This window comes from Bombyx mandarina, chromosome 16 (genome assembly GCF_030267445.1).
Source record: "Bombyx mandarina strain Sakado chromosome 16, ASM3026744v2".
NCBI lineage: Eukaryota > Metazoa > Arthropoda > Insecta > Lepidoptera > Bombycidae > Bombyx > Bombyx mandarina.
This window is the reverse complement of record NC_143222.1, coordinates 1,728,280-1,752,321: the sequence shown is the minus strand read 5'-3', so window position 1 is coordinate 1,752,321 and position 24,042 is coordinate 1,728,280. Positions and strand designations below refer to the sequence as shown.

General features: G+C 38.3%; 2 protein-coding genes across 3 annotated transcripts in view; one reads left to right on the top strand and one right to left on the bottom strand.

Moving 5' to 3' along the window:
- Positions 1-24,042, bottom strand: part of Smr (nuclear receptor corepressor smrter) — a 172,027-nt gene that overhangs the window by 92,175 nt on the left and 55,810 nt on the right. The window lies entirely within an intron of this gene.
- LOC149501202 (uncharacterized) lies at positions 6,803-11,670 on the top strand. The gene has a single exon (XM_089733856.1). The coding sequence runs from the start codon at positions 6,803-6,805 to the stop codon at positions 7,490-7,492; it is 690 nt and encodes a 229-aa protein (XP_089589982.1). The 3' UTR covers positions 7,493-11,670.

Below are 24,042 nucleotides of genomic sequence, written 5' to 3'. Positions count from 1 at the left end.
TTTGTATGTAAATGTCACTAATGAATTAGCGTAACACCAAATCGCCAATTACTACACACTTAAAATAAATACTTACAGAAGCAAACCCAGAAATTTTCCGTCAAAATAACTTTTGAAATTCAAATGATTCGTGCGAAATTTAAATGGAAATAAACTTTGGAATACGCAACGAACATTTCTGGAGGGCTTCGCGAAACAACACGTTTTGTGGATTTAACGGTGGGATGGGATGGGGTGAGGGTGCGACGGTCGCGGGGCCGCGAGGGGTGGAGTCACCCCCGGGACCTTGGCCCCCCGGCGGAATCAGCTGTTCTTATCGCGCGCCTACTGTAATGCTTTATCTAATTTTAGTGCTCCCGCAAATACGCTGAGGGCTTTTTATCTCCGTGTTGCGCTTGTTTTAAAAATGTATGTTGTTTTTTAGCGCTATGTTTTTTTTTATTGCTTAGAAGGGTGGACGGGCTCACAGCCCATCTGGTGTTAAGTGGTTACTGGAGCCCATAGACATCTACAACGTAAATGCGCCATCTTAAGATATAAGTCGTAAGGTCTCAAGTATAGTTACAACGGCTGCCCCACTCTTCAAACCGAAAGGCATTACTGCTTCACGGCAGAAATAGGCAGGGTGGTGATACCCACCCGTGCGGACTCACAAGAGGTCCTACCACAGGTGTACTGCATTATATTGATAATGTATAATTGTGAGTTTACTGAACCGTGTTTAACCGGAGTTACAGAAATATATTATTTTTATAAGATATTAAATAAATTAGATGACTTGTTGGTCATATAAATCTTGATATTTACAAAGGTTCATACATCATGACGAATACGCTTGTGGAGTCTAGACTTTAAGGAAATCTTTAAAACGGTCGCATATAAATCTTACTACACTAGAATTTACATAAGAACATATTGCAATTTAAGAGGAGGAAAACGAAGATAAGCTATGTACATAGATGAGAGGAAATACATAACGAAAATGCTTAAATTTGTTCAAGGTTCGCTCAAGTATCAACACCGTTTTTAACCTGACACAAAAAAACGATTTAGTAGGTAATTTTCTATACCAAATAATTAACGTCTGAATAACCTTCAAATAACATTAAAAATGCTCATATTGTAAGTACAAAATACACAAATACCAGTGTATTTACCTCCATACTTATTACCTCCTCCAAATTATATAGTGTACACAAAAACATTACAAACGGAAAACTACAAGCCGTTATAAATATTATTTAATGGAAGACAACAGAAATACATGGATTTCGTCTCTGCATTTTCCTTATCAGAAGATAAAGTCGTAATGTACTCACGACCTTGTTCTGTTGACATTTAACTATTAAAAATACCGGTGTTTATTATCAAACGTTAATTTTAAGAAGAAAAAAAAAGGACAGAATAATTTTTACATAAATTATTTAATGTTACACTGAGAACCCGCGACCATAATTGTTGAATTCAAGTGTGCTATGACCTGTGCATCATTGTCTATCATAGAAATGTGAGATTGACTTAATTAGACTTCGTGTGGTGAATAGGTATTAAATAGGTAATGGTGGTAGGACCTCTTGTGAGTTCGCACCAGTAGGTATCACTACCCTGCCTATTTCTGCCGTGAAGCAGTAATGTGTTTCGGTTCGAAGGGTGGGGTAGCCGTTGTAACTATACTGAGAGCTTAGAACTTATATCTCAAGGTGTGTGGCGCATTTACGTTGTAGATGTCTATGGGCTCCAGTAACCACTTAACACCAGGTGGGGTGTGAGTTCGTTCATCCATGTAAGCAATAAAAAAAAGGTATCATCCCATAACACGATAGAAACGTTCCTATAAAGTACCGTGTAGTGCAAAACCGTGTTATATGAGATTAGAACCCAGTAAAAACAGGAGAGTATTTTTTCCGAATGAAACATCTCAACTATGCTTCTATATCTATGTATTTTTTTAACAATTATACACATAAAATAAGCAGTAAAATTTCGGTTCTTCCCATATATTTGTATGTTTATAGCGATAATGTAATTTTTCTAAATAATTTAAAACAAAAGTTTCGTTATCGTGTTGTAAAATACCGTGTTAAATGATTATCTGTATTATCAAAAGAGAGGAAATGCATTTCTTCGATAACGCTCCCTAATGAATTATAGTCAAATTTGGAGTCATTTAGGTAAATTAATAATCGTTACTGGGTACAGATGACGACTGATGTTTGAAAATGATGAAATTCTTAGATAATTTTTATGTTATGATCCTACAGACATGTTGGTCCGACAATACAGAGTAATATTACTTTTAAAACAGCTTCGATTTCTGACTTACTCTTCTTTAAAAAAATAACCATTTTAATGTTATTAAAATCGTTACCCTTTCTACATTTTTTTTTATTTTAAGATGACATTGAAAAAACATATAGACATGTTTACATAACACGAACCTAAAATTAATTGTATTATTAAGTTTTTTTTCTTAGACCTTTGCTTTTATCTATTAGCAAAAAGGCAATTATGATTATTATCTCATAATGACAATTCTGATAAATAGATGATTGTTGATAAAATACGTATTCGCGGCGTTGCCGCTCTGAACGCGGCGGTGCTGGCGACGTTGCCGCGCCTACGCTTCGCCATTTGCAATTCTAATGAAGCCAACAGTTATGGCACACACTCTCAAAATAAAAACAATGAATGCTATACAAATTATTATGGCGGAGACAGAAGGCGCGTTACTTTGACTATTTATAGTGAGTTGAGTCAGCAAAGTGCATGTTTTTTTTTACATTCTAATGTTTATTAATTGTTGGTGCATTATTGATTTGTGCTTACATCAGTTGAATTTTCTCTTAATTTTATTTAAGAATACGATAATTTATACAATGAGCGTATCGAGGGGAGAAAGGGTATTTGGTTTAAGCGACATTTTTGCTACTTTACAGGTGAGAGAGACATTTAAAGTTTAAAATGTTGGAAACAAAAATATCAGAACAAAAAAAGTTCTCCAGCTATTTTAATAGAATAAACTTAATTGAAGTTCAATTAAAAACATCGAATTATTGATGCTGATACCAAATAAGACGGACCTTTACTAACAAAGATGAATGTCGCATATTAATCAAAATGTCGTTTAAGCCAATATAGTTTAACCCTATAAGCCAAATAGCCATCACCCATCGATATGATATTGGAATTACATTAAAATACTATTATAGTTCGAGAGTGGATTAGATGGGTCGGACGTAGGACGTGTCTAGAGCCACTGCGGAGGCTGACTGCTGTTTGAAGCAGGTCATGGCTGAATCAGTGGCATCGGTCGATAAGGATATTCGTGTCGGTTATCGTGTCGCATTGCCTGACTGGTAATCTACATTCCTGAGGTATTTAAGCAGGAGGAGGAGAAGCGAAATTCCGCGATCGGATATGGAAACGAATGATTCACAAGTATGATGGGATGAGGTTCGTTTGTCGATGTCCAGAAGCAATAAAACAGGTCCTGCCTTCTTTAAAATAAAAATCAATCTCTATAACATACATTTTAATATGAGGCCGTCAGCGCAAAAGTGGCCTAACCCACAATTTTTCATATACGTGCTTATGTATTACATTATTTAAAACATAATAAATTTTGATGCAAAACCGGCCTATCCCTAGTTTCACCCAAAGATACAAAATGGCTTTGTAAGCATTGTGTTTGCGTATATTGTTTTTGCCTGCGAAGCAGTGTTTTTTTTTCCTTCTACCTATGCTGATAGCCTTGAGAGGCTATTTCAGCTTACCCTAGCGTGTGTAGCTCACGGGGCTCAAACCGGAGAGTTGCTAACACTGACCCTAGCAAGAGCAGTACTTTGCAGAATCTACCACCGGATCGGAAACGCGACCCACTGAGAAGATCCGGCGAGAAACTCAGTGGGCTGTGTCTGTGGGTTAATTCGCTCATCGAGCCCTTCGTCGCAAACGACGGGTTCGACGAGGACGGTGACCGGTGCTTGTAGTGCCTAAAAGCACCATTAATGGATCAGGAGGATCCGTGATGACGTGCTTTGGGCGACGTCGACGGTTTACCATTCGGCGAAGCAGTGTAAAAATAAATCCAAGCCTTATTTATCTCCATACTACTAACTATGGTACGCGTAAGCCAGTTTTGCGCTGACGGCCTCATATCTGATTCGGAAACCTCTAGAACACTCCATTCTTCAGTACGGAGCTGAATCATAAACACTGAAGAAATATTCCCAAAAGAAATCGAATCTGAGATGTTACTTTACTAGAGCATAGAGCAAAACTACGCTCTTTTACAAATAAATGGATACAGTACTGTAAGGCTTATGATTATTTATATTAATATGATTATATAGAGTGTAAGGTTTATGATTATTTATATGATTATATAGAGTCCTGTACATATTAAGAATTATTATTAAATATGAGGTTTATATTGCAAACCATTAAAATATTGTTAAGTTATAAATCCAACAGTTGACAAATGTCGTCAATAGATGTCACAGGCCAACAAAGTTACATCGCGGTAGCGTTGTGTGTAAAAATTAGTATAAGAAGTCCAAAGCAATTTTGAATGAATCAAGAACCAAACGCATCAATGTAAAATTAGCAGATTAAAGAAGAGTGTGAACAAGGTTAGCTTGTTTAATTTATATGTCTGACACTCAAAAGTAGACTTGCGCAAAACATCACTCCTCAATGTAATGTGATATGACATCACTTTTACAGACAGGTGATATTACTCGAAAACATTACACATCACTCTTAACATTACTCGGTGCGTTCAATAGATACTGTGACGACGAATACATTGTATCTATACACCCGAATCATTACCTAAGTGATGTGTATCAACACATCACTTAGGTAATGATTCGGGTGTGTCATTACAGTAGTGTATTACAATACAAAGTATGAACTTTGTATTGTAATACACTGTTATATTACTTGACAGAGATTGACTTACTTAATAATATAATAATTTTATTTTTTACTTAATATAATTTATTGTGGGATGAACGGATTTCATATGGCGACTTAGACTGCAAATTGAGCTCGACAATAATGTTAATATACGAGAGCAGTAGATGCATTGTTTCGGCGCGATATCCTCAAAGTGCATCCAAGGAGGACTGTACTTTCATTTAGACGCCGTTATTTCTTTCACTTATTAAACACGCATTAAAACAAATAATAAAACTATCTTCAAACAAGTGCTTAAGTAATTCAAATCAAACACAAAAATTAATATGAAATATTACTAAACAATTACGAGCGACTAGCGATTTTACAAAAGTTGCGAATAAAAAATGAAGTAAGTACTTGCGGGAAACTACCGGCTGGCCGCATGAAAAATATAAACACAAATACCTATATTAAAATTCAGACGTACCATAGGTATAAAAATGTACCTAGCGGCCGGGACATACGGTTCCAAATCACTAGGAATAATTCCGTGTCGCTTGCTCATTTATTTTGCGTCGATCGGTCTGTCTCGCTCGCTCGGTTCCGTTCGTGTATTAAGCAACATTACACGACAAAGAAAGAAACATGTTGGGTGATGGTGTGATGTTTGTTTCCTTCGCGTAATGTGTGATGTTGCATTACATCGTAGAGTAATATTACCCGAGTAATATCACTCGCATTACTTACACATGTCTACTCAAAAGGTCAGAAGCGGGATAAATAAGGCTCTAGAAGACTACCCTTACTACGCCCACGGCTCGGTAAAACGTAAGTTATTATTAATTATTTACATGTGATTCAGTATTATTAAATATTCTGGTGGTTGTGATTTTTTTTTATATTTATATGAATTTTCTTTGTCTCGCTGCACTGAGTCATTTTTTTTATCATTGCCTTGTAACCGATCAGTGCAATCGCACTGAACAATCGACCACGTAATGATCACATGTGCGTTGGGTTGAATTAACTATCAATGACGATTAAAGCTTTGACTTAATATAAGTAATTAAACTTAAAACAACAAATTCATTCTACCCACCTACCGTTTTATTTACATGAGAGTTTTATAGGTTCTATTAGAATCTAACGACACTCGTTATTGCATTGATTTAAATGTTTACATAAATGTAAGAGTGCGTCAGGTCTTTGGAAATACATGATTTTCGATGAATGCACATGCATAATAAAGTTAGTTTCTTTTCTGTTCCCCGTTCCACGAGTAGTCCTCTTCTAGCTTTTCGGAACGTACCCGATATTATGCCATTTAAATTACCCTATTTTACTTTTTGCAATTATTAAACCCGGTTAAAGCAGTTTATAACTATCATCATTCTAAGCTCCACAATGTGAGTTTCAGTTACGCTCATCAACTGTGACGTGGAGGACGACACTAGCCGAGGGGAAGGGTCTAGTGCTCGGATAGTAAGAGAAAGTGGCTTAATGATAAAAGGAGCCCATGTGCTTAGTCGAGGGGAAGGACTAACACATAGGGAATGACCAAGGAGCATCCGAGGCTGAGGATGTAGGTCACATGTGCTTAGTCGAGGGGAAGGACTAACACATGGCAGTGACCAAGGAGCATCCAAGGCTGAGGGTGTAGGTCAACAGGGAAGGATTGGGAGGATGAGCTCGCGGATAGAGCAAGGAGCATCCGAGGTTAGGATGTAGGGTCCATGTGCTTAGTCGAGGGGAAGGACTAACACATGGGGAATGACCAAGGAGCATCCGAGGCTGAGGATGTAGGTCACATGTGCTTAGTCGAGGGGAAGGACTAACACATGGCAGTGACCAAGGAGCATCCAAGGCTGAGGGTGTAGGTCAACAGGGAAGGATTAGGAGGATGAGCTCGAGGATAGAGCACGGAGCATCCGAGGTTGAGGATGTAGGTCGACAGGAAAGAATTAGGAGGAGGAGCTCGAGTATAGAGCAATCGGTACCATTGGATAAAATGGACAAGGACACGATGATTCGAAGAGAACGGTTGCGTGGAAAGCGATCGAGTGAACGACGATCGCGTAAGCAGCGGTCGAGCAGGCAACAATCAAGCGGCTCTGACGACAGGGACGAATACGAAAGAAGGAGATGGAAAACAAGGACAAGGACAGGACAGAGGAGACGGCATGCGTCTTCCTCTTCAGGATCTGATATGGGGTCACTGCAGCTTCCGCGCAAGGTTAAGCGTGGTAAGGAGGACGACGGTTCAGATACAAAGGTATTAGTAGATAAATTCTTGATTACTCTTGACAAAATAAAAGGTTCAGATAAGCCCAAACTTACGTTCAACACAAATGTTATCCCCAAATTTGACCCAATGGCAAAGGAACAAACTATCCTTACTTGGCTGACGAAAGTGGAAGAATGTGCTCACATATATGGATGGGAAGACAGGGAAATTATCCACTATTCCTTGCCCAAGCTTTCTGGTGTCGCTAAAACTTGGTATCAGGGCTTATCTAGCCTATTATTTTACATGGACTGGGTGGAAACAAAAACTTATAGAATCTTTTCCCCAAAGCGAGGACTATGCTGAGTTATTGCATAAAATGTTAGCAAAAACAGTTAGATACGGTGAGTCGTTTGAACATTACTATTATGCGAAAATTAACTTGTTAAATCGTTGCAAAATTTATGGCAAGGAAGTGGTAGACTGTTTGCTGTACGGGGTTGAAGATCGTGCCGTTAAAGTGGGTGCTCAAGCCGCTCAATTTAAGCAACCTGAGCAAGTGCTCAAATACTTTAGAACCGTGAAGCTAGGCAAAGTTCGTGACTCCATTAACGATGCCAACCTGAAAAAAACAAATCAATCTGGCACGAGCAGGGCGGGCCCTAGTAGTAACGGAATCCGTTGCTTCAATTGCAACGAAATAGGTCACCCTAGGTTTAAATGTACAAAACCTATCGTGAAGTGTACGACCTGCGGGAGGATTGGTCATTAGGCGATTAACTGTTTTAAAAATGAAACTCCGATTAATAAAGACGATAGTCAGGCCTTAGATAAAAATAATGTACAAAACCAAGTATCTAATGTAACTGTCGATGATCGCGCTATTGATAAATATATACTGGATATAAAGATTAACAACTCAGGGGTCAAGTGTCATGTAGATTTAGGGAGTCAATGCTCGTTAATTAGACAGAGTACCGCTAAGGAGTTGAACCTGAATATCGATGTGAGGGAAGGTATGCCGGTATTAAGAGGAATAGGAGGAAACCTGACTTGCTCTTTAGGTGTAGCTACCGTGAGTGTAGAAGTTCAAGGGTTAAAAGAAACTATTGAAATATATGTAGTAGAAGATTATGTACTAAATTACTCTGCATTACTTGGACATTCCTTTACAGAGAAGCCTGATATTATAATGACTAAGACTCCGACTAAGATCGTATTTGAAAGACTCGCGTGTACTAAAATAAGACTCATAGTGGAAGATGACACGGAAATAGATGGTAACATTGTACGTCCCATAATTGTTAATGCTGATGGGCAGGGAAATGGTAGCATCTACGTCCATGGCTCGTAAAGGGGTGCTGAAGGAAAAGAGAACTACCTTTTTCCCGGGGACTGGATGAAGAGATCAGTTGCAATCCTGAGCTAACAAAACAGCAACGCGAAGAACTACAAAAGTTATTACTTCAGTATAGCGATTGCTTCTCAAGTGGGCTCAAGGACCTTGGGTTTACCAACATCACTGAGATAGTGATCGACCTTAACGACACGGAACCAGTCGTGTATCGCCCATACCGTATGTCACATACTGAGCGATAATTGATAAGAGACATGGTTAAGGAGATGGTAGATAATGGTATAGCTAGGGAGTCATATTCATCATATGCCAGTCCTATAGTCCTGGTACAAAAAAAGAAAAGTGAGAAACGATTGTGTGTGGACTATCGAGCTCTAAGCAGAAAGACCAAAAAGGAACACTACCCCCTACCAAGAGTCGAGGATCAGTTGGACCTATTATCCGGTAACACCCTATTTACGCCATTGGACCTTGCTTCCGGGTACTACCAAACACCAGTCGCTGAGGCTTCCCGTAGTAAAACTGCCTTTGTAACACCTGATGGGCAGTATGAATACAACCGCATGCCTTTCGGACTAGTTAATGCACCATCTGTGTTCCAAAGGACAATCCATAAAATATTAAAGGAGGCCCAAATTAAATATGCTGTTGTCTACATGGATGACATACTGATACCATCCAAGGACTTTAGGGAAGGCATCCAAAGACTAGGCGAAGTTCTACAGCTTCTGAAGAAAGGCGGACTCACACTGAAATTAAGTAAGTGCTATTTCTTTTTGAATGTCATAGACTTTCTAGGGTTTGAAGTGAGTGCTAATGGTATCCGCCCAGGTAGTAAAAAAAAAAAAAAATTGAAGCCGTCTCAAAATTCCCAACACCTACCAATCAGCACGAATTGCGCCAATTTCTGGGTCTGTCTGGGTTCTTCAGACGTTTTAAAAAGGGATATGTTACGATAACTGCACCGTTAATGGATTTACTGTAGAAAGACGCTAACTGGAGTTGGCCGAACAGGATCAGGCGTTCACAGGCTCTAAAAGCGCTCTGATGGAGTGACCGGTGCTAGCTCTATACGATCCTAAGTCTGAAACCGAGCTACACACGGACGCTTGCAAAGAAGGCCTAGCGGGTATTTTACTGCAGCGTAACTGTAATGGTGCATTGCAACCAGTTTCCTACTTCAGCAGGAAAACTACCGCTGACGAACGCAAGTTTCATTCGTACGAGCTCGAAACTTTGGCGGTCATTGCATCTCTCAATCGGTTTAGGGTTTATTTAGTGGGAATACCGTTTAAAATCTTGACCGATTGCAATGCACTCAGGTCCACTCTAACTAACGTGACTTGATACCTCGCATAGCTAGGTGGTGGGTCCAACTTCAGAAGTACGACTGTACAATCGAGTACCGGCCTGGTGTTAGCATGGCACACGGGGATGCCCTAAGCAGAAACCCAGTGAATTCTTCTTCAGGTAATACACATGCACTAGATGTTTTACAAATACAGCAAATCGAACAGGACTGGATTGCGACGGTACAAACTGCAGATGACGAGATAAATAAAATCAAAGGATTCTTTCTGACCCTTCATCGGCGGAGGTAGCGGACATACACAAAAACTACAGACTGAAGAATGACCGTGTTTACCACGTGGTAGGTGACGAAATAAAATGGCTGGTACCCAAAAGTGTACGCTGGCAAATTTTAAAAATGAACCACGGTGACGTTGGCCATTGTGGTTTTGAAAGAACCCTACAGCGCATCCGAGGCCATTATTGGTTCGCAAAAATGCGGCGTTTCGTCCGGAAGTATGTTACCTCCTGCATGGAGTGCGCGTACCGCAAAGCTCCAGGTGATAAACGAGAAGGAGAGCTCCACCCAATCGAAAAGATAAAGGTACGAGTAAGGCGTTTCAAGATTTTACGACCTCTTACGGGATCAAACATATTGTAAATGCCGTTGCAATGCCTCGAGCAAACGGGAAAGTAGAAAGGTTTAATAGAACGATTTTAGATGCTCTATCGACAGCCAACCACGGCGGCGACGACAAGTCGTGGAACAACCACATCACTGATATCCAGGTTGGTATGAACACAGCTCGACATAAAACTACCCAAAAGAGCCCCTCTGAGCTACTATTTGGATTTAACATAATTAGTAGAACGGAAGGCATACTTAGTACGATAATCAATGACACCCTAAATAGGACTCCCATTGAGGAATTGGCGGAAGTCAGACGACAGGCTAGTAAAAAAATAAAACAGCAACAAGTTAAAGATGCAGTCAATTTTAATAAGCATAGGAAACCAGTGAGGCAGTACCAAAAAGGGAATTTAGTACGCTTAGCAAGGCAGGCTCCGCACGATGGAAAATCTCAAAAGCTCTCTGTTAAGTACCAAGGCCCTTATCGTATACTAAAGGTTCTTCCCAATGATAGGTTCGTGGTAGAAGATATACCAATGACTCGCAAAAAAGGTAGAAGGTATGAAGCAGTTGTATCTATTGATAAGATTCAGCCTTGGATGTCGTTCTGTAGAGAATTAGAGTCTGATGAATCTAGTAATAGTGTTGATGACAGTGATTAGATACTTGATTACTCAGTTTATGTTGGACATTTAGTTACTTAAGAAAGAAATTGTTATTTTAATTATTATTTTGATAGAACTTAAAACCATGGAAACGATTTAGCGATAGATATGTGTATGTACTTAGTATTTATAGCAAAAAAATGTTAAAAAAAAATGTTACACGTCATATATAAACCTAGTGTATAATTAATTGCATTTATTATTATTATTTTTGTAACATATACTTTGTTTTTTTTTCTTGATCTCAAAGCGAAGGGTCTCGCTTTAGGTAGGATGGCCGAGCTGTAAGGCTTATGATTATTTATATTAATATGATTATATAGAGTGTAAGGTTTATGATTATTTATATGATTATATAGAGTCCTGTACATATTAAGAATTATTATTAAATATGAGGTTTATATTGCAAACCATTAAAATATTGTTAAGTTATAAATCCAACAGTTGACAAATGTCGTCAATAGATGTCACAGGCCAACAAAGTTACATCGCGGTAGCGTTGTGTGTAAAAATTAGTATAAGAAGTCCAAAGCAATTTTGAATGAATCAAGAACCAAACGCATCAATGTAAAATTAGCAGATTAAAGAAGAGTGTGAACAAGGTTAGCTTGTTTAATTTATATGTCTGACACTCAAAAGTACATAGCATCCCAGAATGTTTACAAGTTATTTTTAATCATTACATTTAGTAAGCAAGAGTAGAACTATAAGAAATCGGTTTTATTACTGAGAACCGACTCAAGATTCGTTTACTATTGCCGTATGGAGCATAATATCAAACCCACGCGATTTCGTCATTCACATTCAAGCTATACAATACAGCTAGCTATATTCTTCGGTACGTTATCGCTTCACGAGAAATATTTGGTCAGCTTTTTGAAAGCCTTGATTTTAGCTCTCTAGTCGCTCATTTTGTATCAATCGATAGCTATTATTGTAATCATCCGGCTTTCACATAACAAGGCCGTAAAACCCCAGTCTAGATTCAGACGGTTTATAAGTCATTAAAAACTAGTACATAATCCTAAATGTGTTCAACGATGGACAACGAACGTCTTGTAAGGAGAACTGATGGTTTTTAATTGAAAAATGTTTATTACTCAATCACAAGTAGGTATGCACTTCAACAGACTAAAATTATTATTAACATATACGTGATTCCATTTTCATAATGTTTTTATTTTTAAGCTTACAAAGTAAACCATAAATTCTGATTGTCGAGTTGACATGAATATTAGACAGACGACTGCGCGTCAGGGTACTACAACCTGCAGGAAATCTCCAAGGCCGCGTTAAACGCCCGCCAAGCTAGAGCAAGATGGCGGACGTGCGCGTAAACAACTTTTTTTTTATCGAATTCCTACGGTACCTTTCAAATAAATTATTAGTTTAAAGATACGGTGGCGTTTTAAAAATATTACGCAAAAAATAATCTCATCTTGATTGTCTTATTAAAAGTTATGTCGTGGCTGTCTGTATTTTTTTTTGGATGTTTACAATTTTCGGCTCAAGAATTATAGGTATTCTTCTTAAAACTTGAGGTTAAAATTCTGGTAAAATGGAGGGCGAAGCTATAGAAAGCGGAATCTGACATTAGCAGAGATAGATAGTCACTTAATTAAATAATGATACAAATAAATGCAGACATAGAACAATTTACCAGATTTTTATACAACTAAACGCAAGCAATCACATAGAATCACAAGTAACATTGTTTATTATAAAATCTTGAATCATATATATTTCTTCTGTTCGTGTGTTTGTCACTGAACTCCTCCTAAATGGCTGGATCGATTTTAATGAAATTTTCTGTATACCTTCAGGTGGATTCGAGAATGGTTTAGATTTACAAATCAGCCCGGCAAATGGCGCTGCAGTCGGTATCTTGGTTATTTATCTTTCCTAGAAATAATTTATATAGCAAAACAACGTTTGCCGGGCCAGCTAGTATAATACTAAACATAGGGACCAACGAAACGTAAGCAGACTTATTCCTAACAAAAAATTATTAGTGTAAAGTTAATAACCTCGTCAGGTACAGGAAACATTGTAAGAAACCGTAACGGGTACTATCCGCTCATCATAATTAGGGCGGGTACCTGACCCAAGCTTGGGACTGTATCGGAGAAACGACAAACCACGCAAGATTCCTTGTTAAAAATTAAAAGAAACTCAACTCTGTTCAAGAATACTTGTTTGCTCGAGGACCGTAATACTAGTCCTTGTGCAGATCAGGTTTACAACAAGTCAGAGCGGTTGTAGGTATTGACTTTCACGTCGCGACGTGAAACCGTGTGAACTGAACCCACACAAACAAAGGAGACAGACGCCTTACAAGGTTTCGAAAAGAAAAATAAACTTGCAAGATAAACCTTTTTTTTTGTATTATTTTCTCTTTATTTTTCCCTACCTATGCTGATAGCCTTGAGAGGCTATTTCAGCGTAACCTTAACTAGTAGGTGAACTCACGGCGCTCAAACCTGACGACGTTGCTAACACGAACCCTAGCAAGAGCCGTGCTTCGCAGAATGTACCACCGAATCAGAAACGCGACCCACTGAGTAGATCCGGCGAGAAACTCAGTGGGCTGTGTCTGTGGGTAAATTTACTCGTCGAGCTCTTCGTCGCAAGGGACGAGTTCGACAAGAACGATGACCGGTGCTTGAGGTACCTAAAAGCACCGTTACTGGATCGGGATGTTTTCACAAAAAGCACGAGACGGTATTTCGTTTTGGACCCTTAATAATAAATTGACGTATTTCGAATTGCGATGACGATGAAGAAATAAAAGAAAATCAAATAATCAAGGAATATTTCGGAGATGTTATTATCAAAACACACACGGGACAATTTTTTTTCCCCCTGAAATGCCGCCAACAACTGAATGAAACTAAAATATTTTAGCCATCACGAAAGCGTAGTAAGCCGTGCGTGGCTCCTTGCCAATAACATTATTATGTATGTAACACGTAAACACTGATCTTGCCAACATCGATCCGGACTTTCTAGTCTAACATCTCGCTGGCATCCGAGACTGTGCCGAAATGGTTTTTGCGTAATTTCTTGCGTTTCATCGCGGTAAAATAAATAAAAAACCATGTTGACTTTTGTTCTCAGCTGTCAAATATAATGCGCTGCATAAATTTTTTTATTTTTTACTGGTGGTAGGACCTCATGTGAGTCCGCACTTGTAGGTACCACGGCCCCGCCTATTTCTACCGTGAAGCAGTAATGCGTTTCGGCTTGAAGGGTGGGGTGGTCGTTGTAACTATACTGAGACATTAGAACTTATATCTCAAGGTGGGTGGCGCATTTGCGTTGTAAATGTGTATGGGCTCCAGTAACCACTTAACACCAGGTGGGCGTTGAGCTCGTCAACCCATCTAAGCAATAAAAAAAATATATATTAAAAAGCGTCGTTCAAATTTTGATAACAGAGTTTCCCAAAAATAGATTCACACGGAGCGTTGTTCAACCAAAACGTATTCCTAGTGCAATGTGCGGCCGTAATGTTTGTAAATATAGCGCGGTCGTAATAAAAAAATCTTGCGGTAAAATAGCCCAAAAAAGAATCAGACAAACCAAAGAAGATCTGAAGTATTTGTAACTTATTCACGATCATATTCTCGTAAAGGCATCAAGCGATCCAACTGTCCATGGATGCAATAATTGCTAAACACGTACTTACCACCTGAATGAAACCACAATATTTACAACCCTGCTTGTTTACTGGTGGTAGTTGGTGGTATTGTGATCCTGAATATATAATACCACCATGTTGTATATATTGGCCGTTTTGCGTTAGTTTCGGGATGAACCGGTACTTATATAGAGGGGTGAATGGTTATAGTGACATTTCTCAAATATTAAGTGTAATAATTATTATTATCTATGGACATTTCACATAACACGCGACATTTAACTGTGTAAGCAAAGGTCCGTTTTATTTGGTATTAGTATAAACAATTAGATGTTTTTAATTGAATATCATTCAAGTTTACACCATACAAATAGCTGAAGAAGTTTTTTTTGTTATATGATATTTTTTCCAAATTTTAAACTTTAAACAGCTCTCCTGTATAGTTGCAAAATTGTCGCATAAACCCAACAGCTTTTCACCCCTCGATATGATATAACAACTTTTACCTCGTGTCTCAAGTCATCTATGCATTAACAGCAATGGAAACGATAACCCTAGAAGTGTTTAGACGGAACTCGGCTTGAAACACCTTTAAAACTTTACCCCTTTGGCTGGTTACCACTGAATTTCACAGTCATGTTGATTCACGCGATTTCTTTCCAGTCCAATTATCTCATATCAACGCACCCGATTCCGTTTAGACCCGCATTGATAGGACATTGAAGTATTCGTATCCATTTTAGCTGGGTTATTTTTAACCCTGCCGGCGGAGGTGGGGCATACACCGCTATCCGAGAGACAAACGAACTATTTAGCTTAGCTTATAATCGTCGCTTTTAAAGTGACGTTCTCCCGCGGCTTAATAGGTTGAAAACAAAAAAGAAACGTCTCTTGGTTGTCATTCTGAGAAATGCGCCATTTTTACGACATTGCGCCATACATATTTCATTATAAACGACGATACACGATACAACTGGGGAATGCGGGAGTAGGCAGCCGTGACTCGTGGCTTCTACGGCGCGTGGGACTACCGCATTACAAAAGCGTTTATAGCGTGCTTCAAAATTAAAACGAATGCTTTTTTTTTTAACGTTAAATTGTTTAAGAATATTTCGAGTTTGTCGCGCAACTTATAAGCTAATTGGGAACTACACGGATAACCTTGAAAACTATGAATCTGAGTAAATAAATCTATACTTATATTAATACGTGAAGTAAAAACTTTGTACCCATCCTTTTTATGAAAATTGCGCGGACGGAGGAGTATGAAATTTCCCACACTTATAGAGAATATAGAGGAGCGTAGAATGCTAATTCCTTTAAAAAGATTATGCATTAATAACATATGCATTAAATCAATAAAAAACATTACACACACTACCATGTATTTGACACACACACATATACTCATTGTTTATTGTCAAACTTTTGTTATTGCTTATAACATTACACACACTACCATGTATTTGACACACACACATATACTCATTGTTTATTGTCAAACTTTTGTTATTGCTTATAGTCTGTTGTCAAATTGAGAATAGGTTTTAATATTATTTATCTTTATTAATATTCGTCTATAGTGTAGTCTTGGCGAAATCTGTGACTATAGAAGTATAATAAGTCTGACAATAGAGCCATAATATTATTATATAATTTCAATTAATTATCGGCGAATTTCGACCACTGCGGTACCAGTAGTACAAATAAATATAAAATGAAAGCTCTGCTCCATTTCTCGATCTTGGACGTAGACTAAGTATGATGGTATGAAATATACGTTAAATACTGAAGTGTCTTCGATTCGATCCCAATAAATAATTCAAAATTTGTTAGTGCATTCTGATTTTACTGAATACTATTTTCTAGCTCCTGAGGTTCAATTTTGAATATCAAGTTTGAATGCTTTGTCAGGTACCTCTGTCATTCTTAACGAATTTTCAGTATAATTATACAAAAACCCGGGTGCTGAGAAATTTTAACAATAGTTTTTTTTTAAATTCCATTGCTGCCACCCTCGCTCAAGTATTCGCGAATAGAGCACAAAGGACAGTTGCAGCCGGCTCCAAAAAAAAAAGTTACCCTTATCTAAAAAACGTAATCGACTCTCCCGTACTCCCCAGCTTTTCCTCCTCCAAAGATAACCAATTTTTTTTTAATAAATTACTCAAGAGATACTTTTTATATGCCTTCCTCTGAAAAAAAGGCAAAAAAGCTGCTGTATTCATTATTCTGAAAGCTTCTATTTTATTCTTTTTTTAAATAAAAATAGTTTTTTTTCTACCTGAGCTGAGCCTTAAGAGTAAGAGTATAGCCTTAAGAGGCTATTTCAGCGTAACCTTAACTAGTAGATGAGCAAACGGGGCTCAAACCTGACGACGTTGCTAACACGAACCCAAGCAAGAGCCGTGCTTCGCAGAACCTACCACCGGATCGGTAACGCGACCCACTGAGAAGATCCGGCGAGAAACTCAGTGGGCTGTGTCTGTGGGTTAATTTACTCGTCGAGCCCTTCGTCGCAAGCGACGGGCTTAAAAGACGAGAGCGGCATTTCGTATGCTTTAAAATCAAGAGGATCTAGTGTAATCCCAGGGAGCTAATAGGGAGATATAAATTAGTAAAATCCAAACGAAACCCGCATTTGCACTTTAAGATGGCTGTTCTTGTGTTCGTTGTATACTTGAGTTGAAAATTATTTTACACCAGAGAACAGCAGCTACCTTTCACCGCGACCGTTCCAGGTCTGTGAAATATGTACCAAACACACATTATTCTAAATGAAGTAGCGAACTAACATTCATGAATCATTGTTAGTATCACGTGAAAAACTTGCCATGACGTGACAAAAAATATATTATTATATAATTTTTAATACATTTACTAATTCGTTTGTACCAGGAATCGCAGACGTAAACTAGTGAACATTTACTCGACATGGGCTAGAACTTAAGCCTTGTTCGGACTAGGCGAGTATTTTAGTCGAGTACCGAGTAATTTAGTGGCTAAACTACCTACTCGCTACTGGCCCGAAAAAATGGAACAAAATGGATTGACTTGACTAAATTATTTACTAACCTATTCGACTAAATTTTTGGAGCTCAGACACATTTAGCTACTAAATTACTCGGTACTCGCCTAGTCCGAACAAGGCTTAAGTAATCTATTAACAATTAGAAGTACTTAGGCAGTTGCAATGTAAGTGAATTCGTTTTAATTCGAACCACGGCCCACTAGGTTTCTTCTTGTGAAATCGCTGTTACGTCATAACTTCAATACACATATTTATTTATTTTTTGGTTTTTGTTCGGGATGCAAGTAGATTGCGAATATTTGTTACGAATTACGATATTCGCGATAGAAGTAAAGAATTCATTAAAAGTTTGGTGTGTTACACCGTAATAGTATGAATGGTGTATTATTTTACGGTATACTTGGTTCAGTGCGGCAACGTTGAGTGGCGCCCGCCCGCACCGTGCGAGCTGGCAACGCGGCGCCACCGTATCCGACAGTGCGGCAACAGCGCGAGCTAACGGAGCGGCAACGTCGCGCACTGATTCAACACATCACATTCAGAATTCGATACTGCGAGTCAGTGCGAGCAGTGAGATTAAAATCGAAGTAGGTATTTATAATATGTATCGGTGTTTTAATTTCAAGGGAATCGAAGGTTATGTTTACAAAGTCACGATGCAAGTCTGCCAATCACTGTTCACAACATACAATGAAGTTTAACGTTCGTTGGAATTTATCAATAATAATATTTTTGTAGACGTAAAACAGATGGTTACGCTCGCTGCGCCGAGCTAAGAAGACATGTTGAAGTTGCTAATTTAGGGTGAAAGTGATGAGTTCTATTGTTTAGTTAGTGTTCTATTGTTTAGTTAGTGTCCTAAACTCGTCACATTTGTCACCTTATAGGAATGATGACTTAATATTATTTACATTTTGATCTAAAAGGCGATCTAATTATTATTTTTTATAATTTTATGTCCTGGTAACGAAGGTCATCTATATATACTCTTCAACACCGAGAACAGCCGTTCACGAAGACGAGAGCCGTTCAAAAATATTCAGTCAGAAATCTTTTCGATCGAGTGGTGGCGTATTTTCGTAAAATAAAAAAGGATTTTCCTTTTATGACCGCCGCAATTCTACAACCAACATCTACACTACAACCAGACTACTACAACCAGACACGCGGCGCCACCCCGAGGACGCCCGACCGACGGGTTGTCGAGGCGATAGTCGACGACCAACGACGTCGGTCTCCGCGGTACGGCGGCCCTACCAGGCCGCCCGGGCGGTGCCGCTGGTGTTCCGGGATACCCCGCTGGGCCAGAACCAGCCTGCCGGGTCGGAACGCGATACACCGCCGACCGGGTTGCTCTTCAACAGTATGTTCGGCGACGACAGCGACGACGAAAATGCGGACCGCATCGCAGTCCGCAGCCGCCGACGCACCGTCCTCCTGGTGCCAGGGCGCTAGAGTGACGGTAGCGTGCGGCGCAGCCTCAACCCCCTTAGGTCGCCCCGTGACCATCACCGGGAGGAGACTGCCTCCTCATAGACTTAACATAACATAACATAAGATATTAATTACGTTTCCAACATTTAATCGTACCAATTTTTATTTAACCAGAATTAACATCGTAATGAATGTCAATGTAAATTCATTTCCGCCATTCAAAGGTTCATTGACAAGGAAACTGTTATCTTATTTTTTTTTGGACAAGTTGTTCGGTGTTTTGGTAATAATTTTATTTTGCTGTAAGGAAGTTTGTGTGTTCGGTTTGTATGTTTTTTTTTTTTATTGCTTATATGGGTGGACGAGCTCACAGCCCACCTGGTCTTAAGTGGTTACTGGAGCCCATAGACATCTACAACGTAAATGCGCCACCCACCTTGAGATATACGTTCTAAGGGTCTCAGTATAGTTACCGATAGTAGAAATAAACGAAGATCTTTGTGCTTTTAGGCGGTTTTACATGCGTCTTATGCCTTGCTTAGGGGTCGGCGTTGATTAACCAGCCTGCTATTAAACATCGGAGGACCTCGGCTAAAAGATGAACGTTTTTATTTTAATTGACTGCCTCAGTGGTGCATTAGTTAGCGCCTCTGACCGTTGCGCCGAGGGTTGTGAGTTCGATTCCCAAGCTGGGCAAATATTTGTGTGATGAACAGTTTTGTTTGTTCTTTGCTTGAGCGTTTATTATTTATATATGTATTTATTTGAAAAAACCATATATAAGTATGTATGTCAGTCTTTGTTTCCCAGAGTATATTATTCCCATAGTCCCATTTTTGAATGGTGGTAGGACCTCTTGTGAGTCCGCACGTGTGGGTACCACCACCCTGCCTATTTCTGCTGTGAAGCAGTAATGCGTTTCGGTTTGAAGGGTAGGGCAGCCGTTGTATATACTGAGACCTCATATCTCAAGCTGGGTGGCGCATTTACATTGTAGAAGTCTATGGGCTTCAGTAACCACTTAACACCAAGTCGGCTGTGAGCTCGTCCACCCATATAAGTAATAAAAAAAAGCAGTACAAGGAATACTAATTTGTGGCCGGATAATTGTGTGTTACTTATTCCGATTATTTTATTTTCCTTATAGTACTTATATACATGAAATGAGTGTTAGGAAGCGTAATATAAAATATTAAGACGTGAAAGACTATTTGGTTTAAGCGACATTCCGCTTAATACGTGACATTTACCATTGTAATTAAAGATCAGTTTTATTGGTTACTAGCGACCCGCCTTCGCTTCGCTTCGGAAACATTAAATTTTATTATTGATAGCTGAGTCCCGCGATGTTACCCGCGCTTATTGTCGTACCGCGAGTGACACAGCGGGGCGAAGTCTAGTCTAGCCTAAGTTACTCCTTATATCATCAGCTACCTATCAGTGAAAGTCTCGTCAAAATCGGTCCAGCCGTTCCAGAGATTAGCCGGAACAAACAGACAGACAAAAATTGTAAAAAGTGTTGTTTTGGTGTATGTACCTTTATATGTATTCATATGCATGTAGTAAAAAGCGGTTATTTCAATATTACAAACATACACTCCAATTTTATTTATATGTATAGACTAGCATCAACGTTACGATATTTTTGTGTATTAGTCATGATATTTTTCCATTATCTTTTAAATGGCTCTCCTGTGAAGTTGCAAAAATGTCGTTTAAGCCAAACTGCCTTTCACCTCTCGACATTGTATCTAGACTTATGTAGAGGCAATTCAATTGACCGAGTCTGCACATATTCCTAGTCCGGATGTGCCAGGTGCAATTCTCCACATTGTGAAGCGTTTCTCTAATGAGTCACATTATACGGGATGGATCATACAGGAGTGAGACAGTTCCACGACGGTATTGAAACACACACTTTAATAACATTTTGATGTTGTTTGAATTATATATTATAGGTAGCAGTTTGGCTGAAATTAAAATTAAAATCATGGCTTGAGCTATGGAGAGATAGTATGGAGGTCCAAAAATTATAATCCGAATCATTAGTGGTAATAAATAATATGGGCAAGGAAAAATTCGTTCGGTACCTACCAGCAATCTATATCTATACTAATACTAATAAAGAGGAAAGATTTGTTTGTTTGTATAGAATAGGCTCCGAAACTACTGAACCGAATTGAAAAATTCTTTCACTGTTTGGAAGCTACACTATTCCCGAGTGATATAAGCTATAATATTTTTAAAAAAAATTAGGGATCCTTACAAAGAAACAAAAACGTTACATCAAATCATAAATTTAGTTTTTTTAACGCTTTGAGAGGGCAAACCGTCGAAAGATCGATTCTTTATTATTATGTATAAAGTAAGGAGCGTCGGAATACAGACTATTGCGCAGTTTGATTATAAGTATTAGGTTATAGATATCTATACAGACGTGTCTTAGCGCACGCGTGTATAACGTTTTTAATAAGTTAATAACATTTATAAATAACCATTTAAAATTATTTTGCTGTGAATTTAGAGCATTGATTTTTTTTAAGTTAATACTTTTGTTTCAAAAATCCTTTAGCAATTTCTGAAAAGTATGTGAAAACAAGTTCAGCACTAAAAGGGTTAATTATGTCAATGACTCGCGGATACAGAAGAAAATAACGAACTGAATACGTTCGAAAAATAACAACATATATCTATATATTAATACGTGAAGCAAAAACTTTGTATCCCTTTTTACGAAAATTGCGCGGACGGAGGAGTATGAATCCACACTTATAGAGAATATAGAGAAGAAGTGCACAAAGCTGATGTTTTTTTAAAATAATACATAAAAGATACATGAAATCAATAAAGAAAACATTACACACACTTACATACCATGTATTTGACGCACACACGCATGCATACTATTTATTGTCATACTTTTGTTCTTGACGTCTGTTGTCAAATTGAGAATAGATTAAATATTGTTTGTCTTTGTTAATATTTTTTATAGTGTAGTCTTGGCGAAATTTGTGATTTTAGAAGTATAAAATAGAATCATAATAGTGTACAAACTTACAATTCCAATTAATTATAGTCGAATTTCGACTACTGCGGGACCTCTAGTAAGCACAATTAAACGAGTATTCAGAATATTTTACTGCTGCTAAATATGGAGCCCGTCTCGTTGGACGCATTCAACACGGACTTTCAAGTTCTTTACAAATACATTCAGAGTCTGGTTTCTCGCAGTAGATATAATATTATGTACGAAGCAAAACAGAAAAATCAGTGTAACGACACTAGGAAAATAAATAAATCACGAAGTCGGATAGCACTTACTGTTATGCCATCGCCACTCAAATAAACTTGGCCGCTGCCAAGAAATACTGCAATGCAGCGTTCGAAATGTGTGTGTGTGTGTGTGTGTGTTACAAAGTTGTTTGGCGTAACGCGTACTTGTTACCGGATTTATTGGTAACACTAAAAACGCGCTATTACGGTACTAAGCAAAAGAAATCGATTGACAAACGGAGAAAGTACTGAAGTTCTTTAGGCTGATTTCAAAAAAAGGAGAAGGTTCTGAAGCGGTTTAGATAATTCTCTTTTTTTATTGCTTAGGTAGGTGGACGAACTCACGGCTCACCTGATGTTAAGGGCTTGCCGGAACCTACAGACAACCACAGCGTCACTGGAGCCCATGGACATCTACAGCGTAAATGCCGCCACACCCACCTTGAGATATGAGTTCTAAGGTCTCAGTATAGTTACAACGGCTGCCCCACCCTTCAAACCGAAACGCATTACTACTTCATAGCGGAAACAGGCAGGATGGCGGTACCTGCCCGTGCGGACTCACAATACGTCCTACCAGTAATTCTTTCCTATTCGAAAGCTTCATATCTCAATCAACTTTTCTCAACATCCGAGTTAGTTTTGATAATGCATATTTAATAGTCTTCAAATAGATTGATAATGTTCTCTCATTTTATTTGATTACAGTTGAAAGCCTTTTTTTGGGTTATGTCTTTAGACCAGGGACCATAGAAAATCTCATAATATATGAATAGAAATGTAAATCGTACTATTGCATTTAGATTGAATATTTGAATTGATTGAACTTGATTATTTGAATTTTTCACATAAAATTTGAGGTTATGTGAAAAAAGTGTAATCACAAAAGTTGTGGGTCTCTTTATTATCTACAACTTTGTCATTTAATTTTTTTCCATAGGACTTGTAGTTTTGCCGGAAATCGAGATAAACCGTTTTTTTTTTACCCTTAAAAACTCACCTCCTTCTTCCACTTCCCGACCTCAGATCGCCCGTAAATTATTTTTCCTTTCATTTTTGTTATATTCTCGTTCTTTTTTAACGGGTTTCATCATACTATTATTTTTTTTGGTTTCAAAAATGTTCGACCTTAGTCTACTATGTCTATACGTATATTATATAAGGTCTATGAACTTCTAATTGTACTTTTTGATATAATGTCAAATGAGACTTGCTTTGTAATAACAAATAAACAACAATAAAATTTTATTTTTATCGTCAATTCGTTCACAATCCTACATGGAAATTAATTTAATATTTTGATATTTCTTCATCTCTGTCACCGCGGTTTTATTGACATTCCACACGTAACGAGTTCTCAAACAGCGCAAGCGCGGAAAAGTTACCGTTAAAGCAAGTCCACTTTCTTTACGCATATATGGAAAATTAATTGAAATCATAAGATCTTATTACATGACTAGCGACCCGCCCTCGCTGCGCTTCGGAAACATTAAATTTTATTATTGAATGATAGGCGAGTCCTGCCATGTTGCGCGCGGTACGACAATAACTGCGGGTGACGCCGCGGGGCGAAGCTAGTCTAAAAAAAGTAGCCT

Bases quoted from the DNA above. Each gene is read 5' to 3' on its own strand.
- LOC149501202 (XM_089733856.1), top strand. From the start codon at position 6,803: ATGAGCTCGAGGATAGAGCACGGAGCATCCGAGGTTGAGGATGTAGGT.